This window comes from Bombina bombina, chromosome 12 (genome assembly GCF_027579735.1).
Source record: "Bombina bombina isolate aBomBom1 chromosome 12, aBomBom1.pri, whole genome shotgun sequence".
NCBI lineage: Eukaryota > Metazoa > Chordata > Amphibia > Anura > Bombinatoridae > Bombina > Bombina bombina.
In genome coordinates, this window is record NC_069510.1 from 47,367,818 (window position 1) to 47,394,359 (window position 26,542).

At 40.7% G+C, this 26,542-nt stretch overlaps 1 protein-coding gene across 1 annotated transcript in view; it reads left to right on the plus strand.

Annotated features, from left to right (window-relative positions):
- Positions 1 to 21,565, plus strand: part of WDR31 (WD repeat domain 31) — a 144,657-nt gene extending 123,092 nt beyond the window's left edge. Inside the window, exons 8-9 of the mRNA XM_053695335.1 lie at positions 7,292 to 7,454; positions 21,408 to 21,565. Of these exons, the coding sequence (XP_053551310.1) occupies positions 7,292 to 7,454; positions 21,408 to 21,565 (321 nt within the window). The remainder of the gene's footprint in view (positions 1 to 7,291; positions 7,455 to 21,407) is intronic.
- The last annotated feature ends 4,977 nt before the right edge of the window (positions 21,566 to 26,542 follow it).

A 26,542-nucleotide genomic window follows, 5' to 3' on the forward strand; every position in this document is an offset into this window, starting at 1 on the left:
CGGTCGGCAGATTAGGGGTTAATTATTGTAGGTAGCTGGCGGCGACGTGGGGGGCATATTAGGGGTTAATAAATATAATATAGGGGTCAGCGGTGTTAGGGGCAGCAGATTAGGGGTACATAGGGATAATGTAGGTTGCGGCGGTGTACAGAGCGGCAGATTAGGGGTTAATAATAAAATGCAGGGGTCAGCGATAGCGGGGGCGGCAGATTAGAGGTTAATAAGTGTAAGGTTAGGGGTGTTTAGACTCGGGGTACATGTTAGGGTGTTAGGTGCAGACATAGGAAGTGTTTCCCCATAGTAAACAATGGGGCTGCGTTAGGAGCTGAACGCTGCTTTTTTGCAGGTGTTAGGTTTTTTTTCAGCTCAAACTGTCCCATTGTTTCCTATGGGGGAATCGTGCACGAGCACGTTTTTGAAGCTGGCCGCGTCCGTAAGCACTGCTGGTATCGAGAGTTGCCGTTGCGGTAAATATGCTATACGCTCCTTTTTTGGAGCCTAACGCAGCCCTTTTGTGAACTCTAAATACCAGCGGTATTTAAAAGGTGCGGCCAGAAAAAAGCACGCGTAGCTAACGCACCCCTTTGGCCGCAAAACTCTAAATCTAGGCGCAAGTTTTTATTTTTATTTTGATTGAATTGTATTACTATTATTTTTCTCAATAAAGCTTTTGAAAAAAATAAATAAATAAAAAATAATAATAATTCTCAATAAAACTTACTATTAACTAAATAATTCCTATTTAAAAATAAATACTTACTTACCTGTAAAATAAACCCTAAGCTAGTTACAATATAACTAATAGTTACATTGTAGCTATCTTATATTTTATTTTTATTTCACAGGTAAGTTTGTTATTATTTTAACTAGGTAGACTAGTTAGTAAATAGTTATTAACTATTTACTAACTACCTAGTTAAAATAAATTCAAATTTACCTGTAAAATAAAACTTAACCTGCTTCACACTAACACCTAACATTACACTAAAATTAAATACATTAAATTAAATAAATACATTTATCTAAATTACAAAAAATAATAAACACTAAATTACACAAAATAAAAAAAGAAATTATCAAAAATAAAAACGAATTACTTCTAATCTAATAGCCCTATCAAAATAAAAAAGCCCCCCCAAATAAAAAAAAAAACTAGCTCTTTTACATTGCCCAAAACCCTAAGCTAAAAATAAAACTCACTCAATAAACCCTTAAAAAAAACCTAACACTAACCCCCGAAGATCCACTTACAGTTTTTGAAAACGGACATCCATCCTCATCCATCCGGGAGAAGTCTTCATCCAAGGGGCAAGAAGTCCTCAACGAAGCCGGGAGAAGTCTTCATCCAAGCAGCAAGAAGTCGTCCTCCAGGCGGGCAGAAGTCTTCATCCAGACGGCATCTTCTATCTTCATCCTTCTGACGCGGAGCGGCTTCATCTTCAAAACATCCGGCGGAGCTTCCTCTTCATACGGTCCCAGCCGTACACTGAAGGTTCCCTTTAAGGGACGTCATCCAAGATGGCGTCCCTTGAATTCTGATTGGCTGATAGAGTTCTATCAGCCAATCAGAATTAAAGGGTAAAAAATCTTATTGGCTGATGCAATCAGCCAATAGGATTGAGCTTCAATCCTATTGGCTGACCCAGTCAGCCAATGGGATTGAGCTTGCATTCTATTGGCTGTTCCAATCAGCCAAAAGAATGCAAGCTCAATCCTATTGGCTGATTGAAGACTTATCCCGGCTTCGTTGAGGACTTCTTGCCGCTTGGATGAAGACTTTTCCCGGCTAGATGAGGATGGATGTCCGGTCTTCAAAAACTGTAAGTGGATCTTTGGGGGTTAGTGTTTAGGTTTTTTTAAGGGTTTATTGGGTGGGTTTTATTTTTAGCTTAGGGTTTTGGGCAATGTAAAAGAGATGAATGCCCCTTTAAGGGCAATGCCCACCTAAATGCCCCTTTCAGGGCAATGGGGAGCTTAGATTTATTTAGATATGATTTTTTGGGGGGAGTTGGTTGTGTGGGTGGTATGTTTTACTGTTGGGGGTTGTTTGTATTTTTTTTTTTAGAGGTAAAAGAGCTGATTTCTTTGGGGCAATGCCCCGTAAAAGGCCCTTTTAAGGGCTATTGGCAGTTTAGTTTAGGCTAGGGTTTTTTTTTATTTTGGGGGGGCTTTTTTTTGATAGGGCTATTAGATTAGGTGTAATTAGTTTAAATATTTGACGATTTCTTTTTTTATTTTGTGTAGTTTAGTGTTTTTTTTTTTTGTAATTTAGTTAATTGTATTTAATTAATGTAATGTATTTAATTGTAGTGTAAGGTTAGGTGTTGGTGTAAGACAGGTTAGGTTATATTTGACAGGTAAATTTGTATTTATTTTAGCTAGGTAGCTAGTAAATAGTTAATAACAATTTACTAACTAGTCTACCTAGTTAAAATAAATACAAACTTGCCTGTGAAATAAAAATAAAACCTAAGATAGCTACAATGTAACTATTAGTTATATTGTAGCTAGCTTAGGTTTTATTTTGCAGGTAAGTTTGTAATTAGTTTTAAATAGGAATTATTTAGGTATTAATTGTAATTTTTATTTGGAATTATTTTAATTAGGTTAAAGTTAGTGGGTGTTAGGGTTATACTTAGGGTTAGGGGTTAATAAATTTAGTATAGTGGCGGCGACATTGGGGGCATCAGATTAGGGGTTAATAAGTGTAGTTAGGTGGCAGTGATTTTGGGGCAGCAGATTAGGGGTTAATAACAGTAATGTAGGTTGCGGCGATGTTAGGGACAGCAGATTAGGGGTTAATAAGTGTATGTAGGTGGCGGCGACATTGGGGGCAGCAGATTCGCTGTTAATAATATTTAACTAGTGTTTGCGATGCGGGAGTGCGGTGGTTTAGGTGTTAATATGTTTATTATAGTGGCGGCGATGTCCGGAGCGGCGTATTAGGGGTTAATCATTTTATTATAGTGTTTGCGATGCGGGAGGGCCTCGGTTTAGGGGTTAATAGGTAGTTTATGGATATTAGTGTACTTTGTAACACTTTAGTTATGAGTTTTATGCTACAGCTTTGTAGTGTAAAACTCATAACTACTGACTTTCAGGTGGCGGTACAGATCTTGTAGTTATAGGCTGTACCGCTCACTTTTTGGCCGGAAAGGCAAACTCGTAATACCGGCACTATGGAAGTCCCATTGCAAAAGGACTTTTTGAAAGGTGCGGTCGTTACGTTGCGTTACAGCCAAAAAGGTGTGTGGTACAGCTGTACCTACAACATCTGTAATACCAGCGGTAGTGAAAAAGAGCCATAACGCTGGTTTTTCACTCATAACGCACAACTCATAATCTAGCTGAATGTTATTTAATTCTGCACATAGTACAGCGTTATATAACATTAGCCTGGCACCAGCTTTCTAAAGCAAAGTATTTCAGAGATATTTACCTATGAAAATGAATTTTACAGACCGCCGCTCCTCGCTCTACTGAACAGTCTGTTTTTTTCCTAAGCGCATCGGGCACGCTGTCTAGTCACAGCGTGCCCAATTGCGCCATTCAACTGAATGTAGCTCGCTCCCGCTACAGGACCAGAACGGGAGCGAGCTACATTCAGTAATGCGATTAGCCAGTGAGGATCTTAAGGACTGAGTGTCTATTGGTCAGCAGCCCTTGGAGAGGAACGTAAGGGAGTTTAAATGCTTAAAAGTAAAAAATACTAGAGCCAATACAGGCTTGTTATTGGGCTTAGCTAGCCAAGGTCATTAAGTATAAAGTGCATTGTTTTGCAGTTGTTATCTGCTAAAGCCAGTCTGGGAAATATATGTAGGAGGGTTGGCCTTGAAAAGTCTACAGTGTGCATTTCAAACTCTGAGAATGAGAAAAACACAATTTTCATAGCTAACAAATTACATGAAAAGGGGGCAAAATCATTAATAATGAAAGCTGTTTTACTATACATAATTAAACAATTTATAATAAAATCTCAAGTTGTTTATTTTGAGTGAATATAATATGTACAGCTGGGTCTTAAGGATTAATTGCTCACTGGCTAAGTATAATTTTTTGGTGAACAATTGCATAATTAAGCATAAAACATTTTTTTTCTTGGTATAGGAACATCACATTGAACAAAATCTGTAATACATTTTAAACGTCTCTCTCTTAGATGCATCAAATAAAATAAATTACTTAAAGGGACATCAAACAAGTTGGGATAGAGACACAATATAATATGTACTTTAATTTCTTTACCTGTAAATTTATACTGCAGTGTCTCACAATTGACCCTTTCTTTTTAGTTTCTGAATTGTAAAGCTCTAACTCCCCCCACACAATTCCTTCTATGGCTGTATCTATATCTATTGTTGTTTTGGTAAAATGCAGAAGTGAGTAGGGATTATCTGCTGGAGCATGCCTAGAAGCTGTGAACTCGGTTGAGATGCAATGCCTGTGTCTAACACTGATAAGGGGAGTGTGGAATTGGCTGCTCCAGGCAGTTTAGCTATGTAATTCATTTTGCTTATTTTTGAAAATTATTTTGAAATACTTGCCAGCAATTTTTAAAAAAATTTCTATGCAAAATATTTTTAATGAATTGGCCCTTTTAAGATATGCACAGATCTCAAATTGTTTTAGGTCTCTTTAAAAATATTTTGTTTTCTGCAGGTGTTTTTGGTTTCTTTATTACATTACTCCACTTTTTAACATACTGTGACAGAAATTAGCACTCAGGATGTCATGAAGTCTCATTGGCTAGTACAATTTATATCCAAATTACTAAGCTCATTTAATAAATAGTGAATTTGACTTGGTGGCAGCTTGGCTAAAAAGTTAAAGGGATACTAAACCCACATTCTTTCTGTCATGCTTCAGATAGAGCATGCAATTTTAAGCAACTTTCTAATTTACTCCTATTATCAATTTGTTCTTCGTTCTCTTGCTATCTTTGTTTGAAAAGCAGGAATGTAAAGCTTAGGAGCCGTCCCATTTTTGGTTCAGCACCTGGGTAGCGCTTGCTGATTGTTGGCTAAATGTAGCTCTACCCAGGGTGCTGAACTGAAAATGGGCCGGCTACTAATCTTTGCATTCCTGCTTTTTAAATAAAGAGAACAAAGAAAAATTGCTAATAGGAATAAATTAAAAAGTTGCTTAAAATTGTCCGCTCTGGGGGCGTGTCCGGGGGGCGGCCATATTGGGTTACTTTCATAAGAGCTCCTCACTGATCCTTTATATTCCTGCTGAATTTGGTGATATTTATGCAGCTTCAGATGGAAAACCCTTGATCGTTGAATAGAGGAAGAAATTCTGATAAGTTTGATACCCATAACGCTAATTTTGGATTTGATAAGCCTGAACCCGGACCTTAATAATATTAGGCGGCACTTGAGGCCGCAAACATAAGCATTTATTCCCCCATAAGCCTAATCACATGGTTCGAATTAGCCCACTAGCCGCTACAGACGAAAGACTAATGATCATGGAGATGTCAGGCAGCATAATACAAGCTTTGCTGTCAAAAATAGAAGCTAAACTGGATGATTGTATGTGTGACCTCATGGCAATAACAAGAGACACAAGGCAGGATGCGCGGATGGCCCTACAGCCTGCTTCAGTCACACGTTCAGCATCCCCACAAAGGTTCGCAAGATTTAGTCAGAGGACTTCACCCTTGGAGGTGTCTACTACTTGTTCCAGTCCGGGTGAGGAATCATTCTACTCTATCAGCCTGCTTACCGATACTGCCAGAAGCTGTGATACTGTCAGCTCAGATCTTGCATCACACTGTAATGCAGCAATGAGTGCGCGCTATTTGTTTGTGGAGCTGGATCGGGGGAGAGCGGCCGGCTCCCGCGGCCCAGAATCGGCAGAGTGTGTTGTGTTTCCTGAGGTGCGACTACAGCAGGAAGTGTGGCTGCAGGTTCAATTACACCTCCTTAATTTTCATCAGATGTGGAGGGCTGAGTCTGTCTTTTGGGAGGTTATACCGGCTATGGCAGCGCAACCCTATAGAACTGGCATAGGATAAGCCCTGTTGCAGTCTTGGATCACAAAGGGGGATTTGACTAGTTCCGGTCGCCCCACTTGAACTGACAATCTTGGGGATCAGATGAGACAGCCTGAGGTTTATTATTATTTACTTTACGAGGAGTCTATGAGCTTCACTTATCCCAAACAATGAAGGGACATCCTTTTGATACCTGCTAATCGATTGTTATTGTTTTTCTGGTACTCAAATAATGTATATATAGATATTTTGGTGAGGGCTGTAGGAGACTATACTAAAAGTGATATAATGTGATGCCAGTAATAATTTGTAAATTAGAACCCTAATGGCTGCAAACATATATCTGTCCTGTAGCATTGTTATAGGAAGTGAACAGCTTGGCAGGGAGAGAGATGTGTGGGGTGGCTTTAGCTGGGCACAGATGGTCTAGCACTACGGTTACAAAGTCAGAGTGTATACCTTGATGTTCTAATTAGTCAATATGTAGATAGGAATCTTATTATGTCAGCTTGTAATTTTAGGTGTGTTTGCATGACATAGCTGTGGTCAGCTTATACATCTCACTTTGAACTTCTGCATCGCACTGGATCTCTTAGCTATCAATTGCGGCTATCAATCTGGTTTAATGTTTTGCAAAATGCTAATTTCAATAGTGTACATTATATATTGTTAGTAGGCTTATATAGTACTTAAACACATCCAGCTGGATGAATTATTCAGCGGTATTCATTCCGCTCCCTTCTAACTGGATATATATATTTATCCTCCATGCCCACGAGTGGTATTATCTAACTCTAATATTTTCCCATGATGCAGGGGCGTTATATCACACTAATGTTTTTATACTATCAGTCACAGCTATTTACATTACTATCATTCCTCTTTCCTACATCATTAGTTTAAGAACGTTACCTAAAGCACGTGAGGAACATAGCTAAAGAAAAAGAGGTTTTATTATTACATATTATTATTTTTTTTTGTCTTTATTTTTAATGTAGACTTGACTCTTTCTAGAGATAGATTGCTATTTTTTTGTAAATCTTATAATGAAGGTGTCATGTATGATGGTTTATGTCTACAGAGTTAATATGTATGATGACATGCATTGAATGTTGTATTACTAATAACCTCAATAAAAAAACTATGATTTAAAAAAAAAAAAAAATTGTCCGCTCTATCTGAACCATGAAAGAAAAAAATCTGGGTTTAGTGTCCCTTTAAATGTTGAAGTTATAAAAAAGACAGAAATCTGTAAGTTGCCAGTTTTACTTTTCAAATTTGCTTCCTTTTTAGCTGTGGGACCTTCGCCAGACAAAGGACAAGGTTTGCGAATACAAAGGCCACCTTCAAACCACAGCCTCTTGCGTCTTCCTTCCCAAGAGTATGAGCACAACACCTTTAGTTGCAACCTCCTCACACGACTGCACAGTGAAGGTGTGGGAGCGTGATTCGGGAGGTATGTGAGCAAAGCCATGCAGGGTATAAAGTGCACATACATACATCATCATCATAATAACCTTAAAGGGACATAGTACTTGTGTGCTAGTGAAAGTGATGCAGCATAACTGTAAAAAGCTGACTAGAAAATATCACCTGAGCACCTCAAAATTTCTTCAGCTCACCAGAGTAAGTGCTGTGTAAACAGTTATACTTTAGCTGCTGTCCAGTTGTAAGTAGGGAAAAAATAGCCAATCAGCAGTGCTGAGGTAATGCTATGCCTGTGTTGTGATCTCATGAGATTTCGCTGAAAAGTTGTGTAACTGTGGCTTAAATTAATAACTAAATTGTATTTTATTTCATGATAGTTTATGTATAAAATGTAATGTTAATTTACATAGATATAAATTAAATGTGTATTATTTGCAGATTCACAAATTTTGTATTTTTCTAAGAATGTCAAAATTAAATTAGGGCAATTTTATTGATGGTTTAAAAGCTATTTTATATAACAATGTCACCACAATCTTTGGAACACCTGCACCTTTTTCTCGTTTGCAAAGCTTTTCTATAATCAGTACTTATGTACTAAAAAAGTCAGTATAGTTTAAGATAGACAAGGCAAAGCCAGATAATTAAAAAGACAAAATAAAGGTAAAGGGACTATTAGTAAATACTCTTGCAGGTAAGGTGGATCATTAGGAACACATTATAAGGGGAGAAAAAGAAATCACAGTACACTGTTCCTTTAAATATGTATTATATACAACGGGTTTATCTTTAGGAAGAACTAGCCATGATCATGACGTCTGTCTCTTCCTGCTTTTCTAAATTGTCATTTAAGGCACATTAAAGTCAAGATTAAACTTCATGATTTAGTTTACAATTAAATATATATATAATTTTCTATTTTCTCTTGTTAAGTGTAGTCAGTCCACGGGTCATCCATTACTTATGGAATATATCTCTTCCTAACAGGAAGCTGCAAGAGGATCACCCAAGCAGAGCTGCTATATAGCTCCTCCCCTCACATGTCATATTCAGTCATTCTCTTGCAGCCTAACTAAAGATAGGTCGCTGTGAGAGGTCTGTGGTGTTTTTTAACTTAGTTTATTTCTTCAATCAAAAGTTTGTTATTTTAAATGGCACCGGAGTGTGCTGTTTGTTCTCAGGCAGTATTAGAAGAAGAATCTGCCTGCGTTTTCTATGATCTTAGCAGACGTAACTAAGATCCACTGGCTGTTCTCATCTGAGGAGTGAGGTAACTTCAGAAAAGGGGAATAGCATGCAGGGCCCCCTGCAAATGAGGTATGTGCAGTAAATTATTTTTCTGAGGAATGGAATTGACTGAGAAAATACTGCTGATACCAATGTAACGTAAGTTCAGCCTTAAATGCAGTGATAGCGACTGGTATTAGGCTGATGAGTGTGTGTACACTGAATGTATTTCTCCTGTTAAGTGTAGTCAGTCCACGGGTCATCCATTACTTATGGGATTATAACTCCTCCCTAACAGGAAGTGCAAGAGGATCACCCAAGCAGAGCTGCTATATAGCTCCTCCCCTCTACGTCATACCCAGTCATTCTCTTGCACCTAACTAATAGATAGGACGTGTGAGAGGACTGTGGTTGTTAAACTTAGTTTTTATTTCTTCAATCAAAAGTTTGTTATTTTAAACAGCACCGGAGTGTGTTGTTTTTTCTCAGGCAGCATTAGAAGAAGAAACTACCTGAGTTTGTGTATGATCTTAGCGGACGTAACTAAGATCCATTTGCTGTTCTCGGCCATTCTGAGGAGCGAGGTAACTTCAGAACAGGGGACAGCGGGCAGGGTTCACCTGCAAGGAGGTATGTTGCAGTATATTATTTTCTAAGGAATGGAATTGACTGAGAAAATCCTGCTAATACCAATGTAATGTAAGTGCAGCCTTAAATGCAGTAGTAGCAACTGGTATCAGGCTGATATGTATGTCTGTTTACACTGAAGTATTTCTGGGGAATGGCACTTCACTAAGAAAATACTGTATACATATAACTTATAGCCTATTCTGCAGTAAAAGCGACTAGCAGCAGGCTTTTTAATAACATTTCATAATTTTATATTTAAAACGTTTACTGGCATGTTAATCGTTTTTTCTCTGAGGTACTTGGTGAAAAATTTTATGGGCATTATTTTTCCACATGGCTGTCGTTTGTTTATGAATAAAATCAGTTTACTGAGCTTCCCCACTGTTTTATTATGAGTGGGAGGGGCCTATTTTGGTGCTTTATTGCGCAGTAGAAATTCAGTCACAGTCTTCCTTTTTCTCCCTGCATGATCCAGGACGTCTCTACAGAGCTCAGGGGTCTCCAAAACTAGTTTTGAGGGAGGTAATCACTCACAGCAGACCTGTGAGACTGTGTTTTGACTGTGATAAAAACGTTTATATTTTTAATTGTTATCCGTTTTTTGGTATTAAGGGGTTAATCATCCATTTGCTAGTGGGTGCAATCCTTTGCTAACTTAATGCATTTACTGTGAAAATTTGGTTGCTATAACTAATCCGGTTCATTGTTATTTCAACTGTGACAGTTTTGTGTGCTTCTTAAAGGCACAGTAACGTTTTTTATATTGCTTGTAAATTTATTTGAAAAGTATTTTCCAAGCTTGCTAGTCTAATTGCTAGTTTGTTTAAACATGTCTGACACAGAGGAATCTCTTTGTGCAATATGTTCAAAGGCCAATGTGGAGCCCAATAGAAATTTGTGTACTAATTGCATTGATGCTACTTTAAGTAAAAGCCAATCTGTACATGTCAAGAAAATTTCACCAGACAACGAGGGGGAAGTTATCAGTACCTGCATCTCCCGCTCAGGAGGTGCGTGATATTGTGGCGCCAAGTACATCAGGGCGGCCCTTACAAATCACTTTGCAAGACATGGCTAATGTTATGACTGAAGTTTTATCTAAATTGCCAGAACTTAGGGGTAAACGCGACCACTCTGGGGTGAGAACAGAGTGCGCTGATAATAATAGGGCCATGTCTGATACTGCGTCACAATTTGCAGAACATGAAGACGGAGAGCTTCATTCTGTGGGTGACGGATCTGATCCAAATAAACTGGATTCAGACATTTCAAATTTTAAATTTAAGCTTGAGAACCTCCGTGTGTTACTAGGGGAGGTATTAGCGGCTCTGAATGATTGTAACACGGTTGCAATTCCAGAGAAAATATGTAGGCTGGATAAATATTTTGCGGTACCGACGTGTACTGACGTTTTTCCTATACCTAAAAGACTTACAGAAATTGTTAACAAGGAGTGGGATAGACCCGGTGTGCCTTTCTCACCCCCTCCTATATTTAGGAAAATGTTTCCAATAGACGCCACCACACGGGACTTATGGCAGACGGTCCCTAAGGTGGAGGGAGCAGTTTCTACTTTGGCTAAGCGCACCACTATCCCGGTGGAGGATAGCTGTGCTTTTTCAGATCCAATGGATAAAAAGTTAGAGGGTTACCTTAAGAAAATGTTTGTTCAACAAGGTTTTATATTGCAACCCCTTGCATGCATTGCGCCTGTCACGGCTGCGGCGGCATTCTGGTTTGAGTCTCTGGAAGAGACCATTAGCTCAGCTACGTTGGATGAGATTACAGACAAGCTTAGAGTCCTTAAGCTAGCTAATTCATTTATTTCTGATGCCGTAGTACACTTAACTAAACTTACGGCTAAGAACTCCGGATTCGACATTCAGGCGCGCAGAGCGCTGTGGCTTAAATCCTGGTCAGCCGATGTGACCTCTAAATCTAAATTGCTTAACATACCTTTCAAAGGGCAGACATTATTCGGGCCCGGTTTGAAAGAAATTATCGCTGACATTACTGGAGGTAAGGGCCATGCCCTGCCTCAAGACAGAGCCAAACCAAGGGCTAGACAGTCTAATTTTCGTGCCTTTCGTAACTTCAAGGCAGGAGCAGCATCAACTTCCTCCGCTCCAAAACAGGAAGGAACTTTTGCTCGCTACAGACAGGGCTGGAAACCTAACCAGACCTGGAACAAGGGCAAGCAGGCCAGAAAACCTGCTGCTGCCCCTAAGACAGCATGAAGTGAGGGCCCCCAATCCGGAAACGGATCTAGTGGGGGGCAGACTTTCTCTCTTCGCCCAGGCTTGGGCAAGAGATGTCCAGGATCCCTGGGCGTTAGAGATCATATCTCAGGGATATCTTCTGGACTTCAAAGCTTCTCCTCCAAAAGGGAGATTTCATCTTTCAAGGTTGTCAGCAAACCAGATAAAGAAAGAGGCGTTTCTACGCTGTCTACAAGATCTTTTACTAATGGGAGTGATCCACCCGGTTCCGCGGTCGGAACACGGACAAGGGTTTTACTCAAATCTGTTTGTGGTTCCCAAGAAAGAAGGAACCTTCAGACCAATCTTGGATTTAAAGATCCTAAACAAATTCCTAAGAGTTCCATCGTTCAAAATGGAAACTATTCGGACAATCTTACCCATGATCCAAAAGGGTCAGTACATGACCACAGTGGATTTAAAGGATGTCTACCTTCACATACCGATTCACAAAGATCATTACCGGTACCTAAGGTTTGCCTTCCTAGACAGGCATTACCAGTTTGTAGCTCTTCCCTTCGGGTTAGCTACTGCTCCAAGAATCTTTACAAAGGTTCTGGGTTCTCTTCTGGCGGTACTAAGACCGCGAGGAATATCGGTAGCTCTGTACCTAGACGACATTCTGATACAAGCGTCAAGTTTCCAAGCTGCCAAGTCTCATACAGAGTTAGTACTGGCATTTCTAAGGTCACATGGGTGGAAGGTGAACGAAGAAAAGAGTTCTCTATTGCCACTCACAAGAGTTCCCTTCTTAGGGACTCTTATAGATTCTGTAGAAATGAAAATTTACCTGACAGAGGACAGGTTAACAAAACTCCTAAATGCTTGCCGTGTCCTTCATTCCATTCCACACCCGTCAGTGGCTCAATGCATGGAGGTAATCGGCTTAATGGTAGCGGCAATGGACATAGTACCCTTTGCACGCCTGCATCTCAGACCACTGCAATTGTGCATGCTAAGTCAGTGGAATGGGGATTACTCAGATTTGTCCCCTATGCTGAATCTGGATCAAGAGACCAGAAATTCTCTTCTATGGTGGCTCTCTCGGCCACATCTGTCCAAGGGGATGCCCTTCAGCAGACCAGATTGGACGATTGTAACAACAGACGCCAGCCTGCTAGGTTGGGGCGCTGTCTGGAATTCCCTGAAGACTCAGGGATCATGGACTCAGGAGGAGAGTCTCCTTCCCATAAACATTCTGGAATTAAGAGCAGTTTTCAATGCCCTTCTGGCTTGGCCTCAGCAACTCTGAGGTTCATCAGGTTTCAGTCGGACAACATCACGACTGTGGCTTACATCAACCATCAGGGAGGGACAAGGAGTTCCCTAGCGATGATGGAAGTCTCAAAGATAATTCACTGGGCAGAGTCTCACTCTTGCCACCTATCAGCGATCCACATCCCAGGCGTGGAGAACTGGGAGGCGGATTTTCTAAGTCGCCAGACTTTTCATCCGGGGGAGTGGGAACTCTATCCGGAGGTCTTTGCCCAAATACTTCGGCGTTGGGGCAAACCAGATCTGGATCTCATGGCGTCTCGCCAGAATGCCAAGCTTCCTTGTTACGGGTCCAGGTCCAGGGACCCGGGAGCGGTTCTGATAGATGCTCTGACAGCACCTTGGGCCTTCAACATGGCTTATGTGTTTCCACCCTTCCCGATGCTTCCTCGATTGATTGCCAGGATCAAACAGGAGAGAGCATCGGTGATTCTAATAGCGCCTGCGTGGCCACGCAGGACCTGGTATGCAGATCTAGTGGACATGTCATCCTGTCCACCTTGGTCTCTGCCTCTGAGACAGGACCTTCTGATTCAGGGTCCTTTCAAACATCAAAATCTAATTTCTCTGAGGCTGACTGCATGGAGATTGAACGCTTGATTTTATCAAAGCGTGGATTTTCGGAGTCAGTAATTGATACCTTAATACAGGCGAGGAAACCTGTTACCAGGAAAATTTACCATAAAATATGGCGTAAATATTTGCATTGGTGCGAATCCAAGAGTTACTCATGGAGTAAGGTTAGGATTCCTAGGATATTGTCTTTTCTACAAGAAGGTTTAGAAAAGGGTTTATCTGCTAGTTCTTTAAAGGGACAGATCTCAGCTCTGTCCATCCTTTTACACAAACGTCTGTCAGAAGTTCCAGACGTTCAGGCTTTTTGTCAGGCTTTGGCCAGGATTAAGCCTGTGTTTAAGACTGTTGCTCCGCCGTGGAGCTTAAACTTAGTTCTTAAAGTTTTACAGGGTGTTCCGTTTGAACCCCTTCATTCCATTGATATCAAGCTGTTATCTTGGAAAGTTCTGTTTTTAATGGCTATTTCCTCGGCTCGAAGAGTCTCTGAGTTATCGGCCTTACATTGTGATTCTCCTTATCTGATTTTTCATTCAGACAAGGTAGTTCTGCGTACTAAGCCTGGGTTCTTACCTAAGGTAGTCACTAACAGGAATATCAATCAAGAGATTGTTGTTCCATCATTGTGCCCTAACCCTTCTTCAAAGAAGGAACGACTTCTGCACAATCTGGACGTAGTCCGTGCCCTGAAATTTTATTTACAGGCAACTAAAGATTTTCGCCAAACTTCTTCCCTGTTTGTCGTTTATTCTGGACAGAGGAGAGGTCAAAAAGCTTCTGCTACCTCTCTCTCTTTCTGGCTTCGTAGCATAATACGTTTAGCCTATGAGACTGCTGGACAGCAGCCTCCTGAAAGAATTACAGCTCATTCTACTAGAGCTGTGGCTTCCACTTGGGCCTTTAAGAATGAGGCCTCTGTTGAACAGATTTGCAAGGCTGCAACTTGGTCTTCACTTCACACTTTTTCCAAATTTTACAAATTTGACACTTTTGCTTCTTCGAAGGCTGTTTTTGGGAGAAAGGTTCTTCAGGCAGTGGTTCCTTCCGTGTAAAGATCCTGCCTGTCCCTCCCGTCATCCGTGTACTTTTAGCTTTGGTATTGGTATCCCATAAGTAATGGATGACCCGTGGACTGACTACACTTAACAGGAGAAAACAAAATTTATGCTTACCTGATAAATTCCTTTCTCCTGTAGTGTAGTCAGTCCACGGCCCGCCCTGTTTTTTATGGCAGGTCTAAATTTTAAATTAAACTCCAGTCACCACTGCACCCTATAGTTTCTCCTTTCTCGTTTGGTTTCGGTCGAATGACTGGGTATGACGTAGAGGGGAGGAGCTATATAGCAGCTCTGCTTGGGTGATCCTCTTGCACTTCCTGTTAGGGAGGAGTTATAATCCCATAAGTAATGGATGACCCGTGGACTGACTACACTACAGGAGAAAGGAATTTATCAGGTAAGCATAAATTTTGTTTTTTCTAAGGAATGGAATTGACTCTGAAAATACTGTTAATACTGAAATAATGTATGAGCCTTAACTGCAGTGAAAGCGACTGGTAGCAGGCTTATTAATAACACTTCATAACTTTTAAAATGTATGTTTAAAACGTTTACTGGCATGTTAATCGTTTTTTGTGAGGTACTTGGTGATAAAACTTATTGGGGCATGATTTTTACCACATGGCCATCTTTGTTTTCTGCATAGAAACAGTTATCTGAGCTTCCCCACTGTTGTAATATGAGTGGGAGGGGCCTATTTTAGCGCTTTTTTGCGCAGTAAAAATTCAGTCACAATCTGTCTACTTCATCCTCCATGATCCAGATCGTCTCTAGAGAGCTCAGGGGTCTTCAAAATTCATTTTGAGGGAGGTAATCAGTCACAGCAGAGCTGTGACAGTGTGTTTTGACTGTGAGAAAAACGTTAATTATTAAATTGTTATCCGTTTTTGGGTATTAAGGGGTTAATCATCCATTTGCTGGTGGGTGCAATCCTTTGCTAACTTAATACATTTACTATGAAAAATTGGTTGCTATAACTATTTTGGTTCATTGTTATTTCAACTGTGACAGCTTTTTGTGCTTCTTAAAGGCACAGTAGCGTTTTTTATATTGCTTGTAAATTTATTTAGAAAAGTACTTCCAAGCTTGCTAGTCTCATTGCTAGTCTGTTTAAACATGTCTGACTCAGATGAATCTCTTTGTTCACTATGTTTAAAGGCCAATGTGGAGCCCAATAGAAATTTGTGTACTAATTGCATTGATGTTACTTTAAATAAAAGTCAATCTTTACATGCAAAGAAATTATCACCAGACAACGAGGGGGAAGTTATGCCGACTAACTCTCCTCACGTGTCAGTACCTTCGCCTCCCGCTCAGGAGGTGCGTGATTTCGTGGCGCCAAGTACATCAGGGAGGCCCTTACAAATCACTTTGCAAGACATGGCTACTGTTATGACAGAAGTATTATCTAAATTGCCAGAATTAAGAAGCAAGCGCGATAGCTCTGGGTTAAGGACAGAGCGCGCGGATGAGGTGAGAGCCATGTCAGATACTGCGTCACAGTTTGCAGAACATGAAGACGGAGAGCTTCATTCTGTGGGTGACGGATCTTATCCAGGGAGACTGGATTCAGAGATTTCTAATTTTAAATTTAAGCTTGAGAACCTCCGTATATTGCTAGGGGAGGTATTAGCGGCTCTGAATGATTGTAACACGGTTGCAATTCCAGAAAAATTATGTAGGTTGGATAGATACTATGCGGTACCGGTGTGTACTGACGTGTTTCCTGTACCTAAAAGGCTTACAGAGATTATTAGCAAGGAGTGGGATAGACCTGGTGTGCCTTTTTCCCCTCCTCCCATATTTAGGAAAATGTTTCCTATAGACGCCACCACACGAGACTTATGGCAGACGGTCCCTAAGGTGGAGGGAGCAGTTTCTACTTTAGCTAAGCGTACCACTATCCCGGTGGAGGATAGTTGTGCTTTTTCAGATCCAATGGATAAGAAATTAGAGGGTTACCTTAAGAAGATGTTTGTTCAACAAGGTTTTATCTTACAGCCCCTTGCATGCATATTGCGCCTGTCACTGCTGCGGCGGCATTCTGGTTTGAGTCTCTGGAAGAGGCCATTCGCACTGCTCCATTGGATGAAATTATGAACAAGCTTAAAGCACTTAAGCTAGCTAACGCATTTGTTTCTGATGCCGTTGTACATTTAACCAAACTTACGGCTAAGAACTCCGGATTCGCCATCCAAGCGCGCAGAGCGCTATGGCTTAAATCCTGGTCAGCTGACGTGACTTCTAAATCAAAATTGCTTAATATTCCTTTCAAAGGGCAGACCTTATTCGGGCCCGGCTTGAAAGAAATTATAGCTGACATTACGGGAGGTAAGGGCCATGCTCTACCTCAGGACAGGGCCAAATCAAAGGCCAAACAGTCTAATTTTTGTGCCTTTCGTAACTTCAAGGCAGGAGCAGCACCAACTTCCTCCGCTCCAAAACAGGAAGGAGCTGTTGCTCGTTACAGGCAGGGCTGGAAAGTTAACCAGTCTTGGAACAAGGGCAAGCAGGCCAAGAAACCTGCTGCTGCCCCTAAGACAGCATGAAGAGCGGGCCCCCTATCCGGAAACGGATCTAGTGGGGGGCAGACTTTCTCTCTTCGCCCAGGCTTGGGCAAGAGATGTCCAGGATCCCTGGGCGTTGGAGATAATATCTCAGGGATATCTACTGGACTTCAAAACTTCTCCTCCACGAGGGAGATTTCATCTTTCAAGGTTATCAGCAAACCAAATAAAGAAAGAGGCGTTTCTACGCTGTGTACAAGACCTCTTACTAATGGGGGTGATCCACCCAGTTCCGCGGACGGAACACGGGCAAGGATTCTATTCAAATCTATTTGTGGTTCCCAAGAAAGAGGGAACCTTCAGACCAATCTTGGACTTAAAAATCCTAAACAAATTCCTAAGAGTTCCATCATTCAAAATGGAAACTATTCGTACCATCCTTCCCATGATCCAAGAGGGTCAATACATGACCACAGTGGACTTAAAGGATGCCTACCTTCACATACCGCTTCACAAGGATCATTATCGGTACCTAAGATTTGCTTTCCTAGACAGGCATTACCAGTTTGTAGCTCTTCCCTTCGGATTAGCTACGGCTCCAAGAATCTTTACAAAAGTTCTGGGCTCACTTCTGGCGGTACTAAGACTGCGAGGCATAGCGGTGACTCCGTACCTAGACGACATTCTGATACAAGCGTCAAGTTTTCAAACTGCCAAGTCTCATACAGAGATAGTTCTGGCATTTCTGAGGTCGCATGGGTGGAAGGTGAACGTGGAAAAGAGTTCTCTATTACCACTTTCAAGGGTTCCCTTTCTAGGGACTCTTATAGATTCTGTAGAGATGAAAATTTACCTGACAGAGGCCAGGTTATCAAAGCTTCTAAATGCTTGCCGTGTCCTTCATTCCATTTCACACCCGTCAGTAGCTCAGTGCATGGAAGTAATCAGCTTAATGGTAGCGGCAATGGACATAGTACCATTTGCGCGCCTGCATCTCAGACCGCTGCAATTGTGCATGCTAAGTCAGTGGAACGGGGATTACTCAGATTTGTCCCCCCTACTAAATCTGGATCAAGAGACCAGAGATTCTCTTCTATGGTGGCTTTCTCGGCCACATCTGTCCAAGGGGATGACCTTTCGCAGGCCAGATTGGACGATTGTAACAACAGACGCCAGCCTTCTAGGCTGGGGCGCTGTCTGGAACTCCCTGAAGGCTCAGGGACTATGGACTCAGGAGGAGAAACTCCTCCCAATAAATATTCTGGAATTAAGAGCAATATTCAATGCTCTCCTAGCTTGGCCTCAGTTAGCAACTCTGAGGTTCATCAGATTTCAGTCGGACAACATCACGACTGTGGCTTACAACAACCATCAAGGGGGAACCAGAAGTTCCCTAGCGATGTTGGAAGTCTCAAAGATAATTCGCTGGGCAGAGTCTCACTCTTGCCACCTGTCAGCGATTTACATCCCAGGCGTGGAGAACTGGGAGGCGGATTTTCTAAGTCGCCAGACTTTTCATCCGGGGGAGTGGGAACTTCATCCGGAGGTTTTTGCTCAACTGATTCATCGTTGGGGCAAACCAGATCTGGATCTCATGGCGTCTCGCCAGAACGCCAAGCTTCCTTGTTACGGATCCAGGTCCAGAGACCCGGGAGCGGTGCTGATAGATGCTCTGACAGCCCCTTGGGTCTTCAACATGGCTTATGTGTTTCCACCATTTCCGATGCTTCCTCGTTTGATTGCCAAGATCAAACAGGAGAGAGCTTCGGTGATTCTGATAGCGCCTGCGTGGCCACGCAGGACCTGGTATGCAGACCTAGTGGACATGTCGTCCTGTCCACCGTGGTCTCTGCCTCTGAGACAGGACCTTCTAATTCAGGGTCCTTTCAACCATCCAAATCTAATTTCTCTGAGGCTGACTGCATGGAGATTGAACGCTTGATTCTATCAAAGCGTGGCTTCTCGGAGTCGGTTATTGATACCTTAATACAGGCTAGGAAGCCTGTTACCAGAAAAAATTTACCATAAGATATGGCGTAAATATTTATATTGGTGCGAATCCAAGAGTTACTCATGGAGTAAGGTTAGGATTCCTAGGATATTGTCCTTTCTACAAGACGGTTTAGAAAAGGGCTTATCTGCTAGTTCGTTAAAGGGACAGATTTCTGCTCTGTCTATTCTTCTACACAAACGTCTGGCTGAAGTTCCAGACGTTCAGGCTTTTTGTCAGGCTTTAGCTAGGATTAAGCCTGTGTTTAAGACCGTTGCTCCGCCGTGGAGCTTAAACTTAGTTCTTAACGTTCTTCAAGGCGTTCCATTTGAACCCCTTCATTCCATTGATATCAAGCTGTTATCCTGGAAGGTTCTGTTTTTGATGGCTATTTCCTCGGCTCGAAGAGTCTCTGAGTTATCTGCCTTACATTGTGATTCTCCTTATCTGATTTTTCATTCAGACAAGGTAGTTCTGCGTACTAAACCTGGGTTCTTACCTAAGGTAGTTACTAACAGGAATATCAATCAAGAGATTGTTGTTCCATCACTGTGTCCTAACCCTTCTTCAAAGAAGGAACGACTTTTGCATAATCTGGACGTAGTCCGTGCCCTGAAGTTCTATTTGCAGGCAACTAAAGATTTTCGTCAAACTTCTTCCCTGTTTGTCGTTTACTCTGGACAGAGAAGAGGTCAAAAGGCTTCGGCTACCTCTCTCTCTTTTTGGCTTCGTAGCATAATACGTTTAGCCTATGAGACTGCTGGACAGCAGCCTCCTGAAAGGATTACAGCTCATTCTACTAGAGCTGTGGCTTCCACCTGGGCCTTTAAAAATGAGGCCTCTGTTGAACAGATTTGCAAGGCTGCGACTTGGTCTTCACTTCACACTTTTTCAAAATTTTTCAAATTTGACACTTTTGCTTCTTCGGAGGCTATTTTTGGGAGAAAGGTACTTCAGGCAGTGGTTCCTTCTGTTTAATGTTCCTGCCTTGTCCCTCCCTTCATCCGTGTACTTTAGCTTTGGTATTGGTATCCCATAAGTAATGGATGACCCGTGGACTGACTACACTTAACAAGAGAAAACATAATTTATGCTTACCTGATAAATTTATTTCTCTTGTAGTGTAGTCAGTCCACGGCCCGCCCTGTCTTTAAGGCAGACCTAAATTTTAATTAAACTACAGTCACCACTGCACCCTATGGTTTCTCCTTTCTCGTCTGCTTTGGTCGAATGACTGAATATGACATGTGAGGGGAGGAGCTATATAGCAGCTCTGCTGGGTGATCCTCTTGCAGCTTCCTGTTAGGAAGAGATATATTCCATAAGTAATGGATGACCCGTGGACTGACTACACTACAAGAGAAATAAATTTATCAGGTAAGCATAAATTATGTTTTTTTATTTTTACTTTAAACAAATAGTCATTGAATTATGTTATTGTCATTTTAAACAACAGTCTTTATACGTTACATGTTTTTGTTTTATGCAAGTTGCTACTATTTGGGCCGTCCTTTGATAAACTGCAATTTGGGCTTTTCAGATGCAGCCAATCACAGGCTGTACAGTTTGTGTATATCTTTATATCCAATTTACTTTTATCATCAAATTTGCTTTGTTCTTTTGGTATTCTTAGTTGAAAACTAAACCTAGGTAGGCTCATAGCTCATTTTTAAGCCCTTGAAGGCAGCCTCTTATCTCAGTGCATTTGACAGTTTACACAGCTAGAGGGTGTTAGTTCATGTGTGCCATATAGATAACATTGTGCTCACTGTTAGAGTATCAAAGCTATTTAAGAGTCAGCACTAATTGCCTGAAATGCAAGTCTGTCAAATGATCTGAAATAAGGAAGCAGCCTACAGAGGCTTAGATACAAGGTAATCACAGAGGTAAAAAGTATATTAATATAACTGTGTTGGTTATGCAAAAATGGTAAATGGTAAATAAAGGGATTATCTATATTTTTACTGTCCCTTTTAAGCAGTTTTTGTTTAATAGTGCCAGAGAAAATGATAGGGCAGAAAATAGACCAGCTTTGAAAAGACCCAGCATGTTTTGGGCTCATTCTTTGGGTAATAAAGTGATACCAGGGATACAACAAGTGGTCTTGCAGCTACAAGGGGGGTGGGCATTTGGTTCTTATAAGTAAGCATGCATATGTATGTATTCTAAGAAATATTTTTAGTTTTATAGTTATGGCTATGTGTCTGTGAAATAAATAATAAGATAGACATATATTGCTGCATATGGGACCCTCTGGTTGCGTAGGTTAAGACACCCTAGCTAGATAAACATCCCATAATTTGTTACAAGGTGACTGAGACTCGCAAAAGCTGACCTATATTCACTTATATGTAAAGCTTCCTCTTTGAAATAGCTGGAAGGATTTGGAAGCTGTGTGCCTCATTATTTTACCAGACTAAAAGCTGCCCAGAAATTGACCATCTTCCCTCTTTGCTTTCTCAGCATGTCTGAGCAACCTCTTTCTGGATGGATCAGGACCTCTGTCGTCCTTGGCAGTGTGCGACAACTCATTTATTCTCTGTGCCAGCTTCAATTCAGGAATTCACTCACTCCGGATGGAGGCCGGGGGCCCCGCTCTTTATCAGATGGCAAAGTTCTAAGGAAGTGGCTTGATGGCTACCTGTGAACTATGTGAAATCATTGGAGTCTGGGATGGAACAGTATCCCTGGAGATCAGCACATGGAGTCATGACTTAGGGCAATGTGCTAGGTAATATAAAGTGCTGCTCAGTGCATTCACAATAACTAGACTTATTTATGCAACCATGCAAGTGGTGTACTTGGTTTAGTCGCAGTACTGCAATGGCAAAAATGTAGGTTACTGAAAAAGGTTCTGTAAAGCCACACATTTGAAATTTTTCCTGGTATTGTGGACAAGGTGATTGCTTAAAATGCTGTGATTCCTTTATAGCTATATGGCATTGTCCATTTAATTACTTGGCAACCTTAGATTGCTGCTCCCTCTGGCAGCCAAGGTATTTACTGTAGCGGCAACCCTACCTCGATGGCAGCATTTTACATCATCACAATTTTTTATGGAATGTTTCAGTACTTCCATCATAAGCGTTCTAGATATAAAATGTTCCAGCCATATGGTATCTATAGGGTCATGTGACTCATTATCTAAAGAAACATCTCTGTCCCCTATCATATGAGGTCTCAACAGTGTGTTGGCTTATATTTTGGTAGAAAGGGGACTGTAGTTTCCTTGGCCAGTCTATATTATTTCTCCTAGCTTAGTGTCTAATGGATAATGTATTCACAATTTTTATATTAGCCATATGTCATCTTGACGGCCATGTTACTCCTGATTTGAAAGAGGAGTCTTTTGTGTTTGAGGTCTAATGGATGTATGGGCTTAATTAATAACGAGGAGATAGTTTCAGTACCCTATTATAGTTTTTTTAACAAATCACGTTTACTTGAACCACATGCTATCTAGAGGGTCATGTGGGCCCTTATTTGAAAGAGGAGTTTATCCTCATTTAAGTAAGTGGTCTTGTTGGTGTGTGAATTTATTTTTGGCTCAGATTCACACTTTGAGAGTCATCCCAAATATATAACTCCAAATCTGGGTGTCTTAGAAGTAAGAGAACTACCATTTTCATACTATCCATGTGATAACCTGAAAAGAAAAATGTAATGTATTCATCACAGAAGAATTATTTTATAAAAAAAAGCAAGACTGGAATGCACCTTTTAAATGCAAAAATTACAGGCTCTAATTTGTTTAAGAATGTAATTTTTGAACCAGTGACTCAAGCTCGACCCACAAAAAGGGTTAAACACATAAGTAAAGTCTTGCTCCAGAGTTGCAAGCAATGCCACTGAGCCAATCAGGAGTGGCAGCCACACAACCCTTACAATTACTGGCTGTATCTGCTCAAGTGCTTCAAGGATGGTAGCAACCCTGTGGGACTTTACCTATGTGTTTAATTACTTTTTTAGGATTAAACAGTCATCTAGAGTGACTATAGCAATAATTATGTGCTATATAAAAAAAAGATTGTTTTTATACTGATAAATAATTGAAAATAATAAATAACTGATCACTTAATTAAAGGGATATGAAACCCACATTTTTTCTTTCATGATTCAGATAGAACAGGCAATTTTAAACAACTTTCTAATTTACTCCTATTATCAATTTTTCTTCATTCTCTTGGTATCTTTATTTGAAAAAGCAAGAATGTAAGCTAAGGAGCCGGCCCATTTTTTGTTCAGCACTTGGGTAGCGCTTGCTGATTGGTGGTTACATTTAGCCAAAAATCATCAGCAAGCGCTACCCAGGTTCTGAACCAAAAATGGGCCGGCTCCTTAGCATAAATTCTTGCTTTTCCAAATAAAGATTCCAAGAGAATGAAGCATTTTTTTAATAGGAGTAAATTAGAAAGTTGCTTATAATTGATGCTCTTTCTGAATCATGAAAACCGCTGCGTTTGCTGTTTCAAGCTGCAAGCACAACCAGTATTAACAAATCTAGCGATAAAATAAATTGTTTTTACAATTCCTTCTGTGGCTGGTGTCACCGGGCTGTCTGCGTTGCCAAAACAGATGTTTTATTTTGTTTGTTAGCTGAGATGTGGAAAAACAGCGAATGCCGGTCTTAAAAAGGGATATAATTAATTAGTGATCTCCTTTATTCAAAGGAATGTCCTTCATTATATTGATTGAAATAGTATCTATGAAAGATACAGCTCTTTCATAGTAAAACTTGGCTTGTGGGCTCCCCCTAGAGGAGCTTTCGGGTTGTTTTGAAAGATATTTTATAAAGCTTGAGTCGGAAAAGAATATTTCAGTAAACAAATTTGCCACAATCTCCTTGCATCCTTTAAAGGGATATACTAAATATGCATGAGTGCATTTCATTTGAGAGTAGAAGCATTTTTGGAATATATTTTTTATTAGCATACATGTTATATTAAAGGGACATAATACTCATATGCTAAATCACTTGAAACTGATGCAGTATAACTGTAAAAAAGCTGATAGGAAAATATCACCTGAGCATCTCTATGTAAAAAAAGGAAGATATTTTACCTCACAATTTCCTCAGCTCAGCAGAGTAAGTTCTGTGTAAAAAGTTATACTCAGCTACTCCCAGCTGCAGGTAAAAAAAAAAATGAAGAAATGAACAGCAGCCAATCAGCATCAGCAGTGCTGAGGTCATGAACTCTTTTACTGTGATCTCATAAGATTTCACTTAGCTCTCATGAGATTTCATAGTAAGCTGAATGGGGAAATAATATGAGTGCACGAGGCTCATCTCCTAAGCTGTCCCAGGACAGACATACTAAAATGCTGCTTAGAAATCCTTTACAATGGGATGTGGCTACTGAGGAACTTTTGAGGTAAAATATCTTTCTTTTTTACCTAGATATGTTCAGGAGATATTTTCTAGTCGGCTTTTTACAGCTATGCTGCATCACTTTCAAGTGTTTAAACATTTGGATATTATGGCCCTTTAAGTTATGGTTGTTTCAGTAGGATATACATATATGCTGTACGTGTCACAGGCATTCAAGCACTATGTGGTCTATAATAATTTATCGTTTAGTAATTGTCTGCATGTTAATGCTGCAGATGAGCCATTTTCACTGCTGAAGTGATCACAATCATTAACCCCTTAATGACAGAGGACGTACCAGGTACGTCATGGAAAAACATTCCCTTAATGACAATTGACGTACCTGGTACGTCCTCTGTTGTTAGAAGCGCTGGAAGCGATCATGATCGCTTCCAGCTGCTTACAAGGGATTGTAGTGATGCCTCAATATTGAGGCATCACTGCAATCCCTTATTTTACCCACCGATGCAGAAAGGGCCACTCTGTGGCCCTCTCTGCATCGGACTATAGTGATCTCACATTCGTTGGTGGGTTTGAGCAGCTTCTGGGAGGACCGTTAAGTATATGCTCCCGATCGGTATTAGTCTTGAGCAGTTCCTGCAATATCGGCGGTTGCGGTGGGGGGGGGGGAGCGTGGGCGGGTGCGGGCGCGTGCGTGCGTGCGTGCGCACGCAAAATATGACCGGAAAAAATATATCATTAATGCAGATGCCTGGGGTCCTGGGGATCTTCTTTGAGTAGTAAGGGATCTGGGAGGGGGAGGGATGTAGATTATTAAGGGGGGCCCAGCTACACTACAGAAAACATATTTTTCATCTAAAAAGTAAAAAAAAAACTATTTTTGGGGGCAAATTGGGTACTGGCAGACAGCTGCCAGTACCCAAGATGGCGGCAAATAGGTAGAGGGGGAGGGTTAGAAAGATGTATGGGGGGGATCAGGGAGGTTGTGGGGTAAGGGGGGATGCAGACTGCAGACAGTATGAAAAAAAAAAATAAAAAAAAAAAAAAAATGATTTTTATTTCAGTACTGGCAGACTTTCTGCCAGTACTTAAGATGGCGGTGACAATTGTGAGGTGGGGGAGGGAAGAGAGCTGTTTGAGGGAGGTCAGGGGGGGATCAGGGGGTGGGATGTGTCAGGTGGGAGGCTGATCTCTACACTAAAGCTAAAAATTAACCCTACAAGCTACCTAATTAACCCCTTAACTGCTGGGCATATTACAAGTGTGGTGCGCAGCAGCATTTAACGGCCTTATTATTACCAAAAAGCAACGCCAAAGCCATATATGTCTGCTATTTCTGAACAAAGGGGATCCCAGAGAAGCATTTACAACCATTTGTGCCATAATTACACTAACTGTTTGTAAATAATTTCAGTGAGAAACCTAAAATTGTGAAAAATTTAACAGTTTTTTTTTTTTATTTGATTGTATTTGGCGGTGCAATGGTGGCATGAAATATACCAAAATGGGCCTAGATCAATACTTTGGGATGTCTTCTAAATAAAAATATATACATGTCAAGGGATATTCAGGGATTCCTGAAAGATATCAGTGTCCCAATGTAACTAGCGCTAATTTAAAAAAAAAGTGGTTTGGAAATAGCAAAGTGCTACTTGTATTTATGGCCCTATAACTTGCAAAAAAAAAAGAAAGAACATGTAAACATTGGGTATTTCTAAACTCAGGACAAAATTTAGAAACTATTTAGCATGGGTGTTTTTTGGTGGTTGTAGATGTGTAACAGATTTTGGGGGTCAAAGTTAGAAAAAGTGTGTTTTTTCCATTTTTTTCTCATATTTTGTATTTTTTTTACAGTAAATTATAAGATATGATGGAAATAATGGTATATTTAGAAAGTCCATTTAATGGCGAGAAAAACGGTATATAATATGTGTGGGTACAGTAAATGAGTAAGAGGAAAATTACAGCTAAACACAAACACTGCAGAAATTTAAAAATAGCCATTGTCATTAAGGGTAAGAAAATTGAAAAATGGTCCGTCATTAAGGGGTTAATTTGTTTTACTTCACTAAAAATAAACATTAATTTCAGTTATCACGCTGTTAAACTCACCCTATCTGTGCGGCAAGTATATCACTAACTCAGCGCCCACGGCACAGCGCTCTTGTTCAATGAGGTGACGTTTCCACCTCTAAACCAATAGCCGTGCGTGTCATCTGACATCCTAGCATAGCTAGAGGTGGAAATGTCACCTCATTGGAGAAGAGCG